Source organism: Sturnus vulgaris, chromosome 25 (genome assembly GCF_052056855.1).
Source record: "Sturnus vulgaris isolate bStuVul1 chromosome 25, bStuVul1.hap1, whole genome shotgun sequence".
NCBI lineage: Eukaryota > Metazoa > Chordata > Aves > Passeriformes > Sturnidae > Sturnus > Sturnus vulgaris.
Window position 1 is genome coordinate 1,666,416 of NC_142267.1, and position 21,844 is coordinate 1,688,259.

The 21,844-nt window shown below is 45.7% G+C and overlaps 2 protein-coding genes across 2 annotated transcripts; both read right to left on the reverse strand.

Moving 5' to 3' along the window:
* Window positions 1-999: 999 nt before the first annotated feature.
* On the reverse strand, window positions 1,000-11,718 carry UBE2J2 (ubiquitin conjugating enzyme E2 J2). Its single transcript, XM_088178638.1, has 7 exons — window positions 11,533-11,718; window positions 10,664-10,794; window positions 9,468-9,508; window positions 8,066-8,168; window positions 7,831-7,969; window positions 4,644-4,724; window positions 1,000-1,991 (listed from the first exon to the last, which is right to left on the reverse strand). Exons 2-7 carry the CDS (start codon window positions 10,792-10,794, stop codon window positions 1,701-1,703), a joined length of 786 nt encoding a protein of 261 aa, XP_088034764.1. The 5' UTR covers window positions 11,533-11,718; the 3' UTR covers window positions 1,000-1,700.
* Window positions 11,719-16,174: 4,456 nt separating this feature from the next.
* Window positions 16,175-21,739, reverse strand: LOC148221234 (cysteinyl leukotriene receptor 2-like). The gene is made up of 3 exons (XM_088178954.1): window positions 21,458-21,739; window positions 21,007-21,182; window positions 16,175-19,561 (listed from the first exon to the last, which is right to left on the reverse strand). Exon 3 carries the CDS (start codon window positions 19,178-19,180, stop codon window positions 17,762-17,764), a length of 1,419 nt encoding a protein of 472 aa, XP_088035080.1. The 5' UTR covers window positions 19,181-19,561; window positions 21,007-21,182; window positions 21,458-21,739; the 3' UTR covers window positions 16,175-17,761.
* Between the last annotated feature and the right edge of the window lie 105 nt (window positions 21,740-21,844).

Here is a 21,844-nt window from a genome sequence, read left to right on the forward strand (position 1 = left end):
CAAATTCAAGTGAGTCCCCAAAAATGATTTGACTTCTGAACCCCAAAAATCCCAACAAGATCCAGGAAGAGAAAAAAAATCCCAAAATTTCCCACCGGAATTTCCCACTCATCCAGAACTGAAAACTCAATGGAATAAAAATTTCAGATTTTCCAAATTTTAAACCACAGATGGAACAGAACTCAAACAAATTCAAGTGGGTCCCTAAAATGCTTTGGCTTCTCAACCCTAAACCCCAACAAGACCCAAGAAGAACCAAAACCCCCAAATTCCCACTGATCCTGAAAACTCAATGGTGTAAAAAATAGAGGATTTTCCAAAATTTCAAACCAGACGTGGAGCAGAATTCCATAAATTCGAGTGGGTCCCCAGTGATGCCTCAACTTCTCAACCCTAAACCCCAACAAGACCCAGGAAGAGCCAAAACCCCAAAATTCCCAACTGGAATTCCCCACTGATCCAGAACTGAAAACTCAATGGTGTAAAAAATTGAGGATTTTCCAAATTTCCAACCACAGGTGGAGCAGATCTCAAACAAATTCAAATGGGACCCAAAAATGCTTTGGCTTCTCAACCCCAAACCCCACCATGACCCAGGAACAACCAAAACCTCAAAATTCCCCACTGGAATTCCCCACTGATCCAGAACCGAAAACTCAATGGTGTAAAAAATGAAGAATTTTCCAAATTTCAAACCAGACATGGAGCCAAACTCAGCACTAAAAGTGAAGAGTCTCCCCAGCAATGTGTTGACTTCTCAACCCAAAAATCCCAAAATTCCCCACTGGAATTTCCCACTGATCCAGAACTGAAAACTCAATGGTGGAAAAAATTGAGGATTTTCCAAATTTCCAACCACAGGTGGAGCAGAACTCAAACAAATTCAAGTGGGACCCAAAAATGCTTTGGCTTCTCAACCCCAAACCCCAACAAGACCCAGGAACAACCAAAACCCCAAAACTCCCAACTGGAATTCCCCACTGATCCAGAACCGAAAACTCAACGCAATAAAAATTTACTCAACGTTTGCCATTTCCAAACCAGATGTTGCCCAACTCTGCACACCCAACCCATCACCCACACACCATTCCAACCTCCAATCCCAAAATCCCAACAAGACCCAGGAAAGGCAAAAAGGTGAAATTTCCCACTGATCCTGAAGTGAAAACTCAATGGTGTAAAAAATAGAGGATTTTCCAAAATTTCAAACCAGACGTGGAGCAGAATTCCATAAATTCGAGTGGGTCCCCAGTGATGCCTCAACTTCTCAACCCTAAACCCCAACAAGACCCAAGAAGAACCAAAACCCCAAAATTCCCCACTGATCCAGAACTGAAAACTCAATGGTGTAAAAAATCCAGGATTTTCCAAATTTCCAACCAGAGGTGGAGCAGAACTCAAACAAATTCAAGTGGGTCCCTAAAATGCTTTGGCTTCTCAACCCCAAACACCACCATGACCCAGGAACAACCAAAACCCCAAAACTCCCAACTGGAATTCCCCACTGATCCAGAACCGAAAACTCAACGCAATAAAAATTTACTCGACGTTTGCCATTTCCAAACCAGATGTTGCCCAACTCTCCACACCCAACCCATCACCCACACACCATTCCAACCTCCAAACCCCTTCCCCCAAACCCCCCCCCCCCATCCAGAAGCTTTTGGGAAACCCCCCAAAAACCCCCCCCAGGATGGGGCCTACTCCTGGGCTATGCTCCTCAGCACGTATTTCACTGTGTAGGCGAAGGCGGCGAAGCCCACGATGACAAACAAGTTGGCCAGGGCTCCCCCCAAGAGTCCGTGGTTCCTGTGGGGCTGCTGCAGCCCCCCGGGGTGCCCCCCTGCTGCCAGCCCCCCGGGGTGCCCGTTCAGCAGCGCGTGCCCGTTGTGCCCAAAGTGAGCGTCCCCGTCCGGAACCACGTCGGGCAGGGGAAGGGAGGGGGGCCTGGAGCTCAGCTCGTCCTGGGCTTTCTGCTTCTGCTTCATCTCCTGGGGGAGAGAGAGAGGACAGAGAAAATTGGGGTCATTTGGGTGGTTTTTGTTTCATTTTCTGCATGGGAAACTGGAATTGGGGTGGTTTGGGAGGTTTGGTTTGAGTTCCTACATGAGAAACTGGAATTTGGGGTGATTTGGGTGGTTTTGATTGAGTTCCTACATGGGAAACTGGAATTGGGGTGATTTGGGTGGTTTTGATTGAGTTCCTACATGAGAAACTGGAATTTGGGGTGATTTGGGTGGTTTTGATTGAGTTCCTACATGAGAAACTGGAATTTGGGGAGATTTGGGTGGTTTTGGTTTCATTTTCTGCACAGAGAAAATGCAATGGGACAGTGGGAGCTGGGCAGGGGAAGGGAGGGGGGCCTGGAGCTCAGCTCGTCCTGGGCTTTCTGCTTCTGCTTCATCTCCTGGGGGAGAGAGAGAGGACAGAGAAAATTGGGGTCATTTGGGTGGTTTGGATTGAGTTCCTACGTGGGAAACTGGAATTGGGGTGGTTTGGGTGGTTTTGGATTGGTTTCCTACAAGGGAAACTGGAATTGGGGTCATTTGAGAGGTTTGGATTGAGTTCCTATGTGGGAAACTGGAATTGGGGTGATTTGGGAGGTTTGATTGAGTTCCTACATGGGAAACCGAATTTGGGGTGATTTGGGAGGTTTGGTTTGAGTTCCTACATGGGAAACTGGAATTGGGGGAGATTTGGGAGGTTTTGGTTTGATGTCCTGGGGGAAAGAGAAGAGTTCAGTGAGGAAGGGGAATATGGGTGGTTTTGATTGATTTCCTACAAGGGAAACTGGAATTGGGGTGATTTGGGTGGTTTTGATTGATTACCTACAAGGGAAACTGGAATTGGGGTGATTTGGGTGGTTTTGATTGAGTTCCTACATGGGAAACCGAATTTGGGGTGATTTGGGAGGTTTGGTTTGAGTTCCTACATGGGAAACTGGAATTGGGGGAGATTTGGGTGGTTTTGGTTTGATTTCCTGGGGGAAAGAGAAGAGTTCAGTGAGGAAGGGGAATATGGGTGGTTTTGATTGATTTCCTACATGGGAAACTGGAATTGGGGTGATTTGGGTGGTTTTGATTGAGTTCCTACATGGGAAACCGAATTTGGGGTGATTTGGGAGGTTTGGTTTGAGTTCCTACATGGGAAACTGGAATTGGGGAGGTCTCGGAGGTTTGGTTCGATTTCCTACATGAGAAACTGGAATTTGGGGAGATTTGGGTGGTTTTGGTTTCATTTTCTGCACAGAGAAAATGCAATGGGACAGTGGGAGCTGGGCAGGGGCAGGGAGGGGGGCCTGGAGCTCAGCTCGTCCTGGGCTTTCTGCTTCTGCTTCATCTCCTGGGGGAGAGAGAGAGGACAGAGAAAATTGGGGTCATTTGGGTGGTTTTGGTTCGATTTTCTGCATGGGAAACTGGAATTAGGGTGGTTTGGGAGGTTTTGGATTGATTTCCTACAAGGGAAACTGGAATTGGGGTGATTTGGGTGGTTTGGATTGAGTTCCTACATGAGAAACTGGAATTGGGGTGGTCTCGGAGGTTTTGATTGATTTCCTACAAGGGAAACTGAAACTGGGGTGATTTGGATTGAGTTCCTACGTGGGAAACTGGAATTGGGGTGGTTTGGGTGGTTTTGATTGAGTTCCTACATGGGAAACTGGAATTGGGGTGGTTTGGGAGGTTTGGTTTGAGTTCCTACATGAGAGACTGGAATTTGGGGTGATTTGGGTGGTTTTGGTTTGATTTCCTGGGGGAAAGAGAAGAGTTCAGTGAGGAAGGGGAATTTGGGTGGTTTTGATTGATTTCCTACAAGGGAAACTGGAATTGGGGTGGTTTGGGTGGTTTTGGTTCAATTTCCTACATGAGAAACTGGAATTGGGATGAATTGGATGTTTTTTATCGAGTTCCTACATGGGAAACTGGAATTTGTGGTGATTTGGGAGGTTTGGTTTGATTTCCTGGGGGAGAGAGAAAAGAGTTCAGTGGGGAAGTGGAATTTGGGGTGGTTTTGATTGATTTCCTGGGAAAAGAGGGGAGAATTTATTGGGAAAGTGGATTTTGGGGTGATTTGGGTGGTTTTGATTGAGTTCCTACATGGGAAACTGAAATTGGGGTGATTTGGGAGGTTTTGGTTTGATTTCCTGAGGGAAAGAAAGAAGAGTTCAATGGGAAACTGAAATTGGGGTAATTTGGGTGGTTTTGATTGATTTCCTACATGGGAAACTGAAATTGGGGTGATTTGGGTGATTTTCATTGATTTCCTGCATGGGAAAACAGAAAATTCCATGGAATTTGTGGTGATTTGTGTTTTGTTTGTTTGTTGGTTTGATTTTGTTTGATTTCATGGAAAAAGGAGGAGAATTCAAAGAGAGAATTCCAAGGTGAAAAGAGAAAATGGATCCTAAACCAAAATTCCTTTAGGAACAAAAATTCAAGCTGGAATCCCAAACAGCTCATGGAAAAGGAAAAAAATTGGGAAAAAAAAAATCTCTTTTTCCCCTCATTGTCTGTGTGAAAAAATTAAAACCTTTTCAAAGGTTTTACAAAATGAACAAATCAACTCCAGTCTGGGAAAAAATCCTGACCAGGAGAAGCTGAATTTTTGTAGGAATCATGAATAAAAAAAAATGAATTTTTTCTTACCTCCACCACTTCAGGGAAGAGTTCACAGAAGACTTTATCTTTTAAATTAAATGCTAAGCTCTGTGCAGCCAGCTGCCTTTTCTGGGGAGGAAAAAAAAAACAAAAAACCAAAAAACAATAAGATTTCTCAGTAATTTCATGAAAATTCAATTAATTTATTGAAATTCCAAGCCTGATTTCCCACAAGAACGGTGCAAACCTCAACCAATTGGTTTTGAACATTTCAAACATGAAATTTGTGAGGATTATTGATTAAAATTGATGTTTATAGAAATAAATTATCTTAATTTTTGATCCTGTGGGATCAAGGTGAAGGAAGAAAGGGCTGGAAAAAGGAACCAAACCCCAGCCAGGCCTCATCCCTGAATTATCCCAAATCTTCCCAAAGTTTCCCAAGAGGTTTGGAACATTTCAAACACCAAATTTGTGAGCATTGATCACTAAAATTAATGTTTTGATCAAGGAAAAAAGGGTTGGAAAAATGAACCAAATCCCAGCCAGGCTCCATCCCTGAGATCTCCCAGATTTCCCTGAATTCCCAAAGCTTCAAACATTAAATTTGTGAGCATTATTCACTAAAATTCCTATTTTTTATCATCCTGTGGGATCAGTGTGAAGGAAGAAGTGGCTGGGAAATGGCCCCAAACCCCAGCCAGGCTCCATCCCTGAGATCTCCCAAATTCCCAAAGTTTCAAACACCAAATCTCTGAGTGTTATCACTAAAATTTCTGGTTTTTATCATCCTGTGGGATCAGGGTCATGGAAGAAGTGGCTGTGAAATGGCCCCAAATCCCAGCCAGGCCCCATGCCTGGAATCTCCCAAATCCCCAAAGTTTCAAACACCAAATTTGTGAGTGTTAATTCACCAAAATTCCTATTTTTTATCCTTCTATGTGACCAGAACTGTGGCAGAAGTGGCTGTGAAATGGCCCCAGAGGCCCTGCAGGCCCCATCCCTGAGATCTCCCAAAGTTTCAAACCCCAAATTTGTGAGCGTTATTCACCAAAATTCCTATTTTTTGTCATCCAGTGGGATCAGAACCGTGGCAGAAGTGTCTGTGAAATGGCCCCAAACCCCATCCAGGCTCTGTCCCTGGGATCTCCCAAATCCCCAAAGTTTCAAACACCAAATTTGTGAGTGTTATTCACCAAAATTCCTGGTTTTATCATCCAGTGGGATCAGAATCAAGGAAGAAGTGGCTGTGGAATGGCCCCAAATCCCACCCAGGCTCCATCCCTGAGATCTCCCAGATTTCCCTGAATCCCTAAAGTTTCAATCATTAAATTTGTGAGCATTATTCACCAAAATTCCTGGTTTTTATCATTCTATGTGACCAGAACCGTGGCAGAAGTGGCTGTGGAATGGCCCCAAACCCCATCCAGGCCCCATCCCTGAGATCTCCCAAATTCCTAAAGCTTCACACACCAAATCTCTGAGTGTTATCACCAAAATTCCTGGTTTTTATCATTCTATGTGATCAAGGCCAAGGAAAAAGTGCTGGGAAATGGCCCCAAACCTCATCCAGGCTCCATCCCTGGGATCTCCCAGATTCCCAAAGTTTCAAACATTAAATTTGTGAGCGTTAGTCACCAAAATTCCTGGTTTTTTGTCATCCAGTGGGATCAGAATCAAGGAAGAAGTGGCTGTGGAATGGCCCCAAACCCCATCCAGGCTCCATCCCTGAAATGTCCCAAATTCCTAAAGCTTCAAACATTAAATTTGTGAGCGTTATTCACCAAAATTCCTGGGTTTATCATCTTGTGTGACCAGAATCATGGAAAAAGTGCTGTAAAATGGTCCCTAACCTCATCCAGGCCCCATCCCTGGGATCTCCCAGATTCCCAAAGTTTCAAACATTAAATCTGTAAGCGTTATTCACCAAAATTCCTATTTTTTGTCATCCAGTGGGATCAGAATCAAGGAAGAAGTGGCTGTGGAATGGCCCCAAACCTCATCCAGGCTCCATCCCTGAGATCTCCCAGATTCCCAAAGTTTCAAACACCAAATTTGTGAGCATTATTCACCAAAATTCCTGGTTTTATCATTCTATGTGACCAGGATCATGGAAGAAGTGGCTGTGGAATGGCCCCAAACCCCATCCAGGCCCCATCCCTGAGATCTCCCAAATTCCTAAAGCTTCACACACCAAATCTGTGAGTGTTATCACCAAAATTCCTGCTTTTATCATTCTATGTGATTAAGACCAAGGAAAAAGTGCTGGGAAATGGCCCCAAACCCCATCCAGGCCCCATCCCTGGGACCTCCCAAATTCCCAAAGTTTCAAACATTAAATTTGTGAGCGTTATTCACCAAAATTCCTATTTTTTGTCATCCAGTGTGACCAGAACCGTGGCAGAAGTGGCTGTGGAATGGCCCCAAACCCCATCCAGGCTCCATCCCTGAGATCTCCCAGATTTCCCTGAACCCCCAAAGTTTCAATCATTAAATTTGTGAGTGTTATTCACCAAAATTCCTATTTTTTATCATTCTATGTGACCAGAACCGTGGCAGAAGTGGCTGTGGAATGGCCCCAAACCCCATCCAGGCCCCATCCCTGAGATCTCCCAAATTCCTAAAGCTTCACACACCAAATCTGTGAGTGTTATCACCAAAATTCCTGCTTTTATCATTCTATGTGATTAAGACCAAGGAAAAAGTGCTGGGAAATGGCCCCAAACCCCATCCAGGCTCCATCCCTGAGATCTCCCAGATTTCCCTGAACCCCCAAAGTTTCAATCACTAAATTTGTGAGCGTTATTCACCAAAATTCCTGGTTTTTATCATTCTATGTGACCAGAACCGTGGCAGAAGTGGCTGTGAAATGGCCCCAAACCCCATCCAGGCCCCATCCCTGAGATCTCCCAAATTCCTAAAGCTTCACACACCAAATTTGTGAGCGTTATTCACCAAAATTCCTGGTTTTATCATCCAGTGGGATCAGAATCAAGGAAGAAGTGGCTGTGGAATGGCCCCAAATCCCACCCAGGCTCCATCCCTGAGATCTCCCAGATTTCCCTGAATCCCCAAAGTTTCAATCATTAAATTTGTGAGTGTTATTCACCAAAATTCCTATTTTTTATGATTCTATGTGACCAGAACCGTGGCAGAAGTGGCTGTGGCATGGCCCCAGAGGCCCTGCAGGCCCCAAGCCCCCATTTCCCAGCTGTGCCCAGGCCTGGGCACTCACAGTGAACTCGGAGGTCTCGATGCTGCCCAGGGTGGGCCCTTTCTCCACCATGAAGCTCAGCAGCCCCGTCAGGATGGTGGACACCGACCACGCCGGGTTCCACGTGTCTGGGTGGAAATCCGTGATGGATAGACACAGCCTGGATAAAAAAAAAAATTTAAAAAATGAAAAAAAAAAAATCCCCCAGGGTTTGGGAGGTGCCATGGGGAGGGATGGGGTGTTGGGGAATCTTTACCTCGTGTTGCATTTGAACCTTCCGTTGGGTGTGATCATATAAATACTGGGAGGTTTGAAAGGGAATTCTCGAGGGAATATTAATTTTCCGTGGTAATATCCACCTGTAAAGCAGCCCCAAAGGGGTTAAATTAATAATATTAAATCAATATATTAAATTTATTTATAAATAGTTTTCACTCTAGTTCCCATCCTCAATTCATCTGATTTTTTCCTTCTCCTAAAATTCCCCAAAATGGATCAAATAAATGACATTAATGATATTAAATGACATTTAAAAATAATTCCCATCCTCAATTCATCTGATTTTTTATTTCTCCTAAAATTTCAAAAAATGGATCAAATAAATGACATTAATGATATTAAATGACATTTAAAAATAATTCCCATCCTCAATTCATCTGATTTTTTATTTCTCCTAAAATTTCAAAAAATGGATCAAATAAATGACATTAATGATATTAAATTACATTTAAAAATAATTCCCATCCTCAATTCATCTTTTATTTCTCCTAAAATTTCAAAAAATGGATCAAATAAATGATATTAATGATATTAAATTACATTTAATAAATAATTCCCACCCCAATTCTCCCAAACTATCCCCAAAATGGATCAAATAAATGACATTAATGATATTAAATTACATTTAAAAATAATTCCCATCCTCAATTCATCTGATTTTTTTATTTCTCCTAAAATTTCAAAAAATGGATCAAATAAATGACATTTATGATATTAAATTAATATATTAAATTACATTTAAAAACAATTCCCATCCTCAATTCATCTGCTTTATTCCTTCTCCTACAATTCCCCAAAATGGGTTAAATAAATTACATTTAATAAATAATTCCCACCCCAATTCTCCTAAACTATCCCCAAAATAGGTTAAATAAATCATATTAATGATATTAAATCCATATATTAAATTACATTTAATAAATAATTCCCAATCCAATCCCCATCCCCAATTCATCAACTTTATTCCTTTTCCCAAACTACTCAAAAATGGGTTAAATAAATAATATTTAATTATATATATTAAAGTACATTTATTAAATAATTCCCATCCCCTCTTCCCCTGCTTTTTTTCTCCTAAAACTACTCAAAAAAGGCTTAAATAAATTTTAATCTCAGCTCACTGAGAACATTTCTGCTGCAAAAATGGGAATTTCTGAAGTGATCTTTGTCACAAATTAAAGAACATTTGCTGTAAAATATTAAATAAATTAATAAGAATATTTGCTTTCAGTTTAACCTAAATTTTATTTCATTAAAAGCTCCTGAGAAGTGAAGAATGATTGGCAGGAACATCTCAATTTCTTCCTCTCTTTCCCAGTTTTTGGAGCAGTTTTAGTGGGAATTCCTGAATTTCCAAGCAAAGCCCAGGCAGGATTTACCTTCATAGGGGGTCAGCTCTGGGCCTCGCACCACGTAGTGCCTGCAAAGGGGGGATGGAACACTGGGAACCCAAACCAAAAACACCCCAAAAACATCCCCAAAACATCCCCAAAACAGCCTCAAAAACATCCCAAAAACATCCCAAAAACATCCCCAAAACAGCCTCAAAACATCCCATAAACATCCCCAAAACAGCCTCAAAAACATCCCAAAAACATCCCCAAAACAGCCCCAAAAACATCCCAAAACAGCCTCAAAAACATCCCAAAAGAATCCCCAAAACAGCCCTAAAAACATCCCAAAACAGCCTCAAAAACATCCCCAAAAGCATCCCCAAAACAGCCCCAATTCCCATCCCAAACCCCCAATTCCCATCCTAATTCCCACCCCCAGTTTTCCATCCCAATTCCCAACCCCAACTCCCATCCCAATTCCAACCCTGATTCCCATCCCAATTCCCATTCCCAACTCTCCCTCTCCATTTTCCATCCCCATTCTTATTCCCAATTCCCACCTCCAATCCCAAGTTCTCCATTCCCAATTCCCACCCCCAGTTCTCCATCCCCATCCCTAATTCTCCACCCCCAATTCCCCATTTCCAACTCTCCCCCTTCCAATTCCCATCCCAATTCCCATTCCTGTTTTCACTCCCATCCCCAAATCCCACCTCCAATTCTCCATTCATTCCCATTTCCCATCTCCAATTCTCCATTCCCAATTCTCCATTCATTCCCATTTCCCATCTCCAATTCTCCATTCCCAATTCCCCCTTCCCATTTCTCCACTCCCATTCCCAATTCCCACCTCCAATTCTCCATTCTCAATTCCCCATCCTCATTTCTCACTCCCATTTCCCATTCCCACCTCCAATTCCCATCCCCAATTCTCCATTTCCAATTCCCCCTTCCCATTTCTCCACTCCCATCTCCAATTCCCCATTCCCATCTCCAATTCCCCATTCCCATCCCCAATTCCCCCTTCCCATTTCTCCACTCCCATCCTTCCAATTCCCATCTCCATTTCTCCACTCCCATTTCCACCTCCATTTCTCCACTCCCACCTCCAATTCCCATTCCCATTTCTCCACTCCCATCCCCAACTCCCCATCCCCAATTCCAATTCCCACCTCCAATTCTCCATCCCCCGTTCCCCAAACTCTCCCCCTCCATTCCCAATTCCCCATTCCCATTCCCACCATTCCAGGATGTTGGAGGGGAGGGGCTCAGCACAGATGTAAGGCACTGGATCCTTTTTGATCCTCAGGTAATCCTGCTTCAGCCTCTGCGTCGCCGTGGTCGGGGCTCTCTTATTGCTGCTGCTGCTCATCTGATTAACACCACCCATTCATTAATTATTACTATTTAAAAAGTAATCAATGAGAGAAAAAGAGAGCGGGACTAAAAAGGAGAATAAAGGGAAAAATAAGGAGAAAATGGGGAGGGAAAAGGGGGTGGGAGAAAAAGGGGAGAGAGACTGAAAGGGAGAGGAATAAAAGAGGAACTGGACAGAGGGAGGGGAAAAGGGAAACAGAAAGGGAGGGACTGAAAGGGAAAGGAGTCAAGGAGAAAAAAAAGGGAAGAGGAAGAAGAAAAAGGGGGAAAAGGGGGGGAAAGGACAGAAGTAAGGAGAGAGGGACTGAAAGGAAAAGACGAAAGAGGGAAAAGGAAGGGAGGAAATGAAAGGGAGAGAGGGGAAAGAGAAACCAGAGAGTGAGGGAAGAAGGAAAAGAGGAAGGGAAGGACTGAAGGGGAGAAAGAAAAGGTGGAAAAGGGAGGGGAAGTGGGAAAAAGAAGGGAAGGAGAGGGAAAAACAGAGGGAGATGGGAAAAGGAGGGAAGGAGAAAGAGCAAGGGAGGGAGAATGAGAACGGCAGAGAGGGGGGAGACAGGAAGGCAGCCCAAGGAAAGGAGGGAATGAAACAGAGAGGGGAAAGGTGGAAAAGGGAGGGACACGGAGAATCAGAGGGAAATGAGAAAAGGAGGGAGCAGAAGGGCACAGAGGGGGGGAGACAGCAAGGCAGCCCGCCCGTCCCTCCCCGCTCGCTGCCGGCGCAGGCCTCGCTCACCTCTCCGCGGCCGCCAAGCCCCGGGCGGCCCCTCCTGCCCGCGGCCGAGGGAGGGAGGGAGGGAAGGAGGCAGGCGGGGAGCGGCGGCCGGGCCGCGATGGCGGCGGAGCGGGCGGGGCGGGCAGCGGCGGCCGCGGCTCCCTCACGGCTCCAGCCAAGATGGCGGCGCTGGGCGGCACTTCCGGAAAGGAGCGGCGGCGCTTCCGGGGCTCGCGCGGGTCCCACTTCCGCTTCCGGTGGCGGCGTGGCGGGAACGCTGAGGGGAGGGAGGGACGAGGCGGGCGGGGAGGGGGGCGCTCGTTTTGTCGCGATATAAAACGATTAAAAATTTGGGAATGGAGGCACATCCCGAGCGGGAAAGGAGCGCAGGGTGAACCAGGACACGGCAACAATGCCGGTCCAGGCATGGGAGCGGTGTCCGAGCGCTCGCGGAGCTTTGGTTGTGACAGATCCTGAGGGGGAAGGCACAAAATACATAAAGGGACGTAACACAAAAAACGTTGTGGGGTTGGGAGGGAGGCGTTGTGTGAGGAGCGAACTCACCTCGCCAGGAAATTCCAAATTTCAGGATAAAGAGCAGGGGAAGGCTGCAAACATCCCCTATTGGAGGCCGATGGAATGGATCACACGGGAAATTCAAATTATAAACGATCCGAGGGATAATTGGAGCCTGCAGTGGGTGACAGCACCTGGAGCTGCAAAGCCACCTCTGGGATTTGATTCTTCCAACCCCATTCCCAATTCCGTAATTAACGATTAAATCATTAGTTTATTACCCTGCAGGATTGTGAATCGTCATTAATTTATCATCGCCGCATTTTCCCCTTCCAATGCCCGAGGTTCCTTCATTCCCAAACTTTTTTTAAAGCTCGGGAATCTCTGCCTGGGTCTTCCCAGGAAATCATTTTTTCGTGGAATCTGTTGGGATTCCACAGCGAGGTTTTTGGTGGTAAAATGTCCTGGATTGTTTAAAACAGAATAATAATTGGAATGGAAGAATAGTAATTAGAATAAAAGGAGAATTTAGAAGGTCCGTGCTGAGCTGATGAAGAGGAAAAACTGGGAATGATGAAGAAAACCTGGGGAAAAATGCCGGGGTAATGAGGAAAACCGGGAAAAATGCCAGGGATAAAGGAGGAAAACTGGGGAAAAAATGCCAGGGATGAAGGAGAAAAACGTGGGAAAAAAGATCAGGGATAATGAGGAAAAACGGGAAAAAATGCCAGGGATAAAGGAGGAAAACTGGGAAAAAAGATCGGGGATAATGAGGAAAACCGGGAAAAAATGCAAGGGATGAAGGAGAAAAACGTGGAAAAAAAGATCAGGGCTAATGAGGAAAACCGGGAAAAAATTACAGGGATAAAGGAGAAAAAATGTGGATAAAAATGGGGCTAAAATGGGGCTAAAAGGCTGTGCAGCAATGGGGGAGCCCCGGGAATGTCCCCTGGGCTCTCCTTTATCCCAATCCAGCCCCGGGATCCTTTTCCTGTGGGAGCGGCCTCAGGCACAGCTCCGGGAAAAAAGAAACAGTAAAAAAAAAAAAAAAATTAAAACTTAAAAAAAAAAAAAAAATTTCAAAAAATTAAATGAATGAAAAGAATTAAAAAGGAAAAATATTCGAAAAATGAAAAACTTTGAAAATATTAACAAACGTTTCAAAGAGCAAAAATGTAAACATTTAAAAAGAAATAAAGACGAAAAATAGGAAAAAATAGAAAAGTATAACTTTATTTACAAATTCTAACAATTGGAAAATTTTTAAAAGGGTAAAAAAATTTTAAAAATACAAAAATTAATTAAACATTGAATAAAACTTTACTTTTTAAAATTTTTTAATTTTTTTTTTAGACTCTCGAGTGCTCATGCCTGCCGATCCATGAGCATTGGCAATCGATCGCCGATCTAATCGATCGGCAGGCATTGGCAATCGATCGCCGAGCTAATCGATCGGCAGGCATGAGCAATCGATCGCCGATCTAATCGATTGGTAGGCATGAGCAATCGATCATCGATCTGATCGATTGGCAGGCATGAGCAATCGATCACCGATCTAATCGATCGGCAGGCATGAGCAATCGATCACCGATCTAATCGATCGGCAGGCATGAGCAATCGATCATCGATCTAATCGATTGGCAGGCATGAGCAATCGATCATCGATCTAATCGATCGGCAGGCATTAGCAATCGATCGCCGATCTAATCGATCGGCAGGCATTGGCAATCGATCGCCGATCTAATCGATCGGCAGGCATGAGCAATCGATCACCGATCTAATCGATCGGCAGGCATGAGCAATCGATCATCGATCTAATCGATCGGCAGGCATTAGCAATCGATCGCCGATCTAATCGATCGGCAGGCATTGGCAATCGATCGCCGATCTAATCGATCGACAGGCATGAGCAATCGATCATCGATCTAATCGATCGACAGGCATGAACAATCGATCACCGATCTAATCGATGGGCAGGCATGAGCAATCGATCACCGATCTAATCGATCGGCAGGCATGAGCAATCGATCACCGATCTAATCGATCGGCAGGCATGAGCAATCGATCATCGATCTAATCGATCGGCAGGCATGAGCAATCGATCATCGATCTAATCGATCGGCAGGCATGAGCAATCGATCATCGATCTAATCGATCGGCAGGCATTAGCAATCGATCGCCGATCTAATCGATCGGCAGGCATTGGCAATCGATCGCCGATCTAATCGATCGGCAGGCATGAGCAATCGATCGCCGATGTAATCGATCGGCAGGCATTAGCAATCGATCGCCGATCTAATCGATCAGCAGGCATTGGCAATCGATCGCCGATCTAATCGATGGGCAGGCATGAGAATCGATCGCCGAGCTAATCGATCGGCAGGCATGAGCAATCGATTATCGATGAGCTAATCGATGGGCAGGCATGAGCAATCGATTATCGATGAGCTAATCGATCACCAGGCATCACTGGTTGACTTTGAGCAATGATCAGCAGGCATTGGCAATTGAGAGCCGAGTGATGGACTGTGCCAGGAGTGTGCAGGAAACAATGGAGCACTGATCAATCACAGGCAGGATCAATGGAGCACTGATCAATCACAGGCAGGATCAATGGAGCACTGATCAATCACAATCAGGATCAATGGAGCACTGATCAATCACAATCAGGATCAATCGATCACTGATCAATCACAATCAGGATCAATGGAGCACTGATCAATCACAGACAGGATCAATGGAGCACTGATCAATCACAATCAGGATCAATCGATCACTGATCAATCACAATCAGGATCAATCAAGCACTGATCAATCACAGTCAGGATCAATCGATCACTGATCAATCACAGGCAGGATCAATCGATCACTGATCAATCACAATCAGGATCAATCAAGCACTGATCAATCACAATCAGGATCAATCACTGATCAATCACAGGCAGGATCAATCAATCACTGATCAATCACAGGCAGGATCAATCGATCACTGATCAATCACAATCAGGATCAATCAATGATCAATCAAGCTCTCTGGCTTCTGTGTGGGATTTTTCTGAAGTTTAATTTTTTTTTTTTTGTCCCACAGACAATTCCTGTTAAACTCTTTTTAATTCTTCTCTGAATGAAAACCAAATATTCGGAATATCCGGAACTGATGGCTGTTAACAGAGAGGCCGGATGGGAGGAGGGATCGATGAGCCCCAAACGTGCTGGGCAGGAAGGGCAGCAATGGCCTGGGCTGAGGGCCAGGCAAGCTGGGCTGGTTTTATTTGGGCAAAGTTACTGACAGAAGGTGTGAACCTGCTGGAGAGCTTCTGCCAACCTTGGCTGGCAAGGGCAGCTCCAGGGAGGGACTTCTCACAGTCTGTGTCTCCCATAAATGAATGTTGATACCAATTTTTATTCATTTTTTTTTCATGTCAAGTGCATTGCTACAATTCAATGGTACGGTTATTGATGTTTTACAGAATGCTAACAGCGGGCAGAACTCATTTTTCACTTTGTCAGGAAAAATGAACCCACAAACAGCAGAGGTTTGTGTCCAAAAAGGAGACAGAGGAGTCCTGGAACTTTATTGGAATAAAGGGAGAGGCCATGGGACATTCCCTGGGGTCTCTCCAATTTTTGGAGGACTCCCCTCCCTTTTATCCCAATTTCCCTCTCTCTTTCCCCATTGCTGAGGGGCTGCAGAGGCACAGACTGCCCAGACCTGATCCCTGAGATTCCCCTCTAATGCACAACCCTCCCTTTGAATTTTTAATTCTTACAGAATTCATGGTTTTTTCCCATTGCTTCTTCCATCTCTCAATATCCAATTTCATTGATCAGCAAACCTGCACTTTGTTTGTAAAGACAAATATCTTTTATCCATTCATCAATCAATGGAATCCATCCATTGTTTCTTTGATCTCTCAGAGCTGCTTTGACCTCCCAGCACATCCACAGCTCGTTTGGAAACACAAATCCCACATTTCCTCTCACCTGGGTGTTCTTTCCTGCCCTCTGAAGCTGTTTCCTGTCCTCTCAGGCTGTTTTTGTGCCCTCTCAGGGTGTTTTTGTGCCCTCTCAGGCTGTTTCCTGTCCTCTCAGGGTGTTATTGTGCCCTCTCAGGCTGTTTCCTGTCCTCTCAGGGTGTTTTTGTGTCCTCTCAGGGTGTTTTTGTGCCCTCTGAAGCTGTTTCCTGTCCTCTCAGGGTGTTTTTGTGCCCTCTCAGGGTGTTTTTGTGCCCTCTCAGGGTGTTTTTGTGCCCTCTCAGGCTGTTTTTTGGTGTCCTCTGAAGGTGCTGTCCCGTTTGAGGTGCACAAGGAACCCAAATCACTCCGAGCTCTTCTGCTTCCTCCCGGAGCAGCTGCCTCATCTTCAGCCTCACCTTTACCTCAACTATCCCAGCCCTGCTGGAGGTTAAACCATCTTCCAGAGACCAACTGCATCATGTTAAATATTTATTGATCATTATTCAGGGGGATATTTTATCCCAACCTCGGCTCTCCCTTTGCTGCCCACCCTCAACCCCCAGCCCCCTTCAGTGCTGCCTGCAACAATTAAAATTCAAAGTATAAAAGCATCACAGGAGCTACAGAAAGTAAAAAAAAAAAAAAAAAACAAACCAAGCAAGCAGTAAAACTGATTTAATTCCCCTTCCTTCCCTCAGAGCCAGCTGCAAGGAGCCTCCAAGGCTCTCACAGCTCCACGAGTTTCCCCAAACCCTCCCAGGGAACACAGGCATCAAAATTCCCCAGAATTTGGAAAAGTTTGGAGCTGATTTTTCTCACCAGCATTTAAAAATTACCCTGAGCTAAGAGCAAAACAGAGGAAGGGAGAGGCCAGAACCTGGGGTTTTAACAATAATTAATTAAATGTCCAATCAAGGACAAGCATCTGGGCACAGGGGGAATTTCAGATCCTGATTTTTGTTGCTCTCAGCCTTTGGCAAAGTTTTGGGGTGATGTTTGAAGGAGCAGAACGGAGCCTGTGCCTCTGTTACACCAAAAACCCCCACATCCTCTGCTGTAAACTCGGTTCTAAGCACGTTTTAAGCCAGGCCTGTGGTTTTCTGGTGCCTCAGAAATCGCCCACAAATGAAAAAAAAAATCCTCTGCAGAGTCTCACGTTTCACAGGGGATGGAAACTCAGTTCTCAGAAGCCACGTGGGGTCTGTTAATCCAAGAAAAGGGGTGAGGAAAGGTCAGATAATTGTGTTTACATCACCAAAATCCGAGTGGAAAAACGAACTTTGGACATTGCAAGACCACCCAGTGCAAAGAGCTGGGCTGAGCCTGTGGAGAGACTGATAAATCCTGGGATTTATCAAATATCTGCTCCTTTCTAAACTTCCATTAATCAGTGTCCAGCCAGGACCCACAGCCTGGAAATCCTGGAATATTCCTCGGGAAGCCAAGGCAGGCTCAGAAGCCCCTATTTGGTTGTGGAATGTGGGCAGCAGCCTGGGAGGGAGCAGGAAAACAGGGAAAAGCCCAGCAGGGCTGCCTGGATCCACAAATTCCCTGAATTTCCTTCAAATCCCCCTTTCCTGGGGTGTGCTGCTTCCCAGGAAACAGCCCCAGGCTCTGCCAGCCCCAAAATGAAACAGATTGAGCCCAAAACATCCCTGGACACAAACCCAGGAGTGCTCTGGAGGCTCCCAAGGACTGTCCCAGTTTTCTGATCAGAATCTTTACCCGCTTTAAAAAGCCACCACATGGAACAAAAACGGGATTTCCAGGCTTCTTTTTCAGGGAATAATTGGAAATATCAGCTCTGCGTGTACCTGGCGTGGATCGGCTGATTCCATGCCCGTGGATTTTCCTCCCAGGCTCTGCCAGCCCCACGAAGGGTCCCCAAAATTGCTGTCACAGATGGTGAACACCCTCTTAGACCTGAGCCTGAGCCTGCAGGGGCAGCGCCAGGCCCTGCTGGAGGAGTGGAAATGGTACAGGAGGGGCTTCAGGCAGCAGCCGCAGCTCGCCAGCACCTCGGTCACGCTCTGCATTTTGGGGACCGGCGGCTGCTGAGGGGTGGCCGGCAGGAGCTGCAGCAGCTGCGTGAGCTGGTGGGGCAGCAAGCAGAGGGCACAGATGCCCATGGCCATGGCGATGGTGCCCAGGGCCTTCCTGCGGCCCGCTCTGCGCCGGCTCCTCCACACGCTGCCGGCCGCCAGCGGCAGCGCCAGCGCGGCGGCCGCGAACGGAACGAACACCCCCAAAGCGGCGGCCAGCAGCTGAGCCCGGCTCCCGGGGAAACTCCCGGAGAAACTCCCGGGGAAGCTCCCGAGGCAGCTCCGGAGCTCCCCGCCGTGCAGCAGGAGGGGCGCGGTGACAGCCAGGGCCAGCAGCCACAGCGCCGTGGCCAGCAGCCCGCAGCGGGCGGCCGTGAGGCGCAGGGAGGCGAGCGGGTGCAGCAGCGCCAGCCACGCCTGCAGGCACAGGCAGACGAGGAAAGTGACGCTGAGCGAGCAGTGCAGGTAGAAAAGAGCCCCGGTGACCCTGCACGCCGTGTCCCCAAAGCTCCAGGTGGGGCCCAGCAGGCGGGAGTGGGCGTGCAGGGCCAGCGGGGCCAGCAGGAGCGCGTCCAGCAGGGCCAACTGCAGCAACAGCACCCGTGAGGGGGACAGGGGGCACACCGGGGACACCGGGGACATGAGGGACACCGGGGACGTGGGGGACACCGGGGACATGAGGGACTCGGGGGACACCGAGGACATGAGGGACTCGGGGGACACCATGGATACAGGGGACACCGAGGACATGAGGGACTCAGGGGACACCGAGGACATGAGGGACACGGGGGACACAAAGGACACCGGGGACATCGGGGACAGAGGCCTCGTCCTGCAGGGCCGCAGCCACAGCCAGAGCCAGAGCGCGCTGCCAGCCAGCCCCAGCCCCAGCCCCAGCACGGCCACGGCGAGGGGGACACGCTGCGAATCTGCCCCAAAAACTCCTCCCGACATGGCTTTTGTCACGTTGGACATCAGGAAATTTGTCCCGTTGGAATGATGAAAATCTGCTCCAAAACTTCCTCCCGAAATGGCTTTTGTCACGTTGGAAATCAGGAAATTTGTCCCGTTGGAAATCAGGAAATTTGTCCCGTTGGAAATCAGGAAATTTGTCCCGTTGGAAATCAGGAAATCTGCTCCAAAACTTCCTCCCATGGCTTTTGTCACATTGGAAATGAGGAAATCTGTCCCGTTGGAATGCTGCAAATCTGCTCCCAGAACGGCTCCTGAGAAGGCTTTTGTCCCGTTGGAAATCAGGAAATTTGTCCTGTTGGAAATTGGGAAATTTGTCCCATTGAAATCCTGCAAATCTGCTCCCAAACCTCCTCCCGAAATGACTTTTGTCACGTTGGAAATCAGGAAATTTGTCCCGTTGAAATGTTGAAAATCTTCTCCCAAACCTCCTCCAGAGGTGGCTTTTGTCACATTGGAAATCAGGAAATTTGTCCCGTTGGAAATGAGGAAATTTGTCCCATTAGAATGCTGAAAATCTGCTCCAAAACTTCCTCCCGAAATGGCTTTTGTCCCGTTGGAAATCTGGGAAAATAAATCAAATTATGGCACCTAAACAGAGCCCCGTGCAGACAGGGGGGAATTTAAGAATTAATTAAAGGAATTAAAGTCACCCAGGATGTCCCCAGGACTGAAAGCACAAAAACAAGAAAGGCTGGGGGGGTTTCCACAGGAAACTCTCAGCTCACGTTTCCTCCCAGGCTTGTTTGTCTCAGCAAGTCAGAGTGGCCCAGACAGGGGAGAAAAGAGACAGAAAAATGAGAAAAGAGATAAAAAAAATCGATGAAAACATGAGGAAAAAGATTAAAAAATGGTAAAAGTAAAAGAGACCAAAAAAATGGTAAAAACATGAGAAAAGAGACCAAAAAAATGGTGAAAACATGAGGAAAAAGGTAAAAAAATGGTAAAAGAGACCAAAAAAATGGTGAAAACATGAGAAAAGAGACCAAAAAATGGTAAAAGAGACCAAAAAAAAATGGAAAAAACATGAGGAAAAAGACCAAAAAAATGGTAAAAATTAACATGAGAAAAGAACATGCAAAAAGAGGAAAAACACGAGGAAAAACACAAAACCATGAGAAAACAGACAAAAAAGATAAAAAGATGAGAAGAGAGACCAAAAAATGATAAAAGAACGTGAGAAAAGAGGAAAAAAAAAAGAAAACAAAAAAAAGAGTGTTTTCATTTTAAGCTCCCCAATCTCCTGTTTCTGGACATTATTTCATTTACAAAAATCCACGAAACATCAAAATTCCCACTGGATTTGGAGTTCATGAAATAAATTCCATTTTTTTTTTTCCTGTAAACCTGTGGTTGAGTCTCTGAACTTTGGAAAAACGTGGAGATTTTTCCTGATTTTTTTTTTCCTGATTTTTTTTTTTCATTTTTTCCCGATTTTTTTCCTGATTTTTTTTTTTTTTTTCTGATTTTTTTCCTGATTTTCAAGCCTTGCTGTCACAATCTCCCCATGGTTGGGTCGCTCAAATTGAATCAACTGAGAAAGACCAAGAATCTCACAATAAAACCAGGAAAAAAAAAAATAGAAAATCCCCTTGCCAATGAATATTAATGAATTAATTACTGATTACAATTAATGAATAATGAGTATTAATCCAAATTCTTTGGGGCTGGAGCAGAAATTCTCTGCTGAGGTTACAAAACATCTCCTTTCATTCACTGCCCTCCCTTTATTTTTTTTAAAAAACAAAACCCCACAATAATTCTTTTTGCCAGATAATTTATTCCTTAACTCCAGCCTGGGCTGCTCACTTGATAAATTCGGGTTTTTATTGAGCCAGAAGCTGAAAAAAAAACCCACAAAAATTTCAATTGCTGCACTAAAAATGCTAAAAATGGGAGAGACCTGAGCCTGCAGGTTGATTGAAAACCCAAACAGAATTAATATTTATTATTTCTGTGCCCTGTAAAGACGAAAAAAAATCCCAAATGTGGATGGAAATTGGACTCACCAGAGCTCAGAGGTGCAGAGGGGACGTGGGGAGGTCCCTGTGAGAGCTGAGAGAAAACCCAGGAAGGCACCAGCACCAAGGGGACAGTGACAAAATCCGGGCAGGGAGCCCCGGGGAGGGGGCTCAGGGCTCCCCAAAAACCCAAAAATCCCCCCTGGAACCATCCCTGAGCCAGCCTGGAGCTGCATCCCCACAGGGAATGCTGAAATTCCCATTTTTCAGGGAAATTCCTGGCTGGAAACACGAAATTCCTGTCTGGAAACACAAATTAAATTATAAAAATCCCACATTTCCCATGCTGATCCAGCCAGGCTGGAGCAGGGAGCACAAAGTGACCCCAAAAGGAGCAGAACTGCTCCAAAAGTCTTCTGAAAATTATTCTCTCTGGGAATAAAAATGATGGAGGCACAAAAATCCCAAAAATCCTCCCTGGAATCATCCCTGAGCCAGCCTGGAGCTGCATCCCCACAGGGACAGAGCCAGGGAATGCTGAAATTCCCATTTTTCAGGGAAATTCCTGGCTGGAAACACAAATTAAATTATAAAAATCCCACATTTCCCATGCTGATCCAGCCAGGCTGGAGCAGGGAGCACAAAGTGACCCCAAAGGAAGCAGAACTGTGCTGGAATTATTCCCTGAGGGAATAAAAATGAATTTTTTTTTTTTTTAAATTTCGTGGTCCCCGGGAGCTCTGCCCAAAACTCTGTCTGTTCAATTGTCCCCGAGGTTGTTCTGTGGGTCACAGACACCCCAAAAAAGCTTCCCCTGCACGAGGGTTTCACTTCAGAGCTCATCAAACATTTTCTAACCCAAACACGCCGAGATTTTGGTGCCATT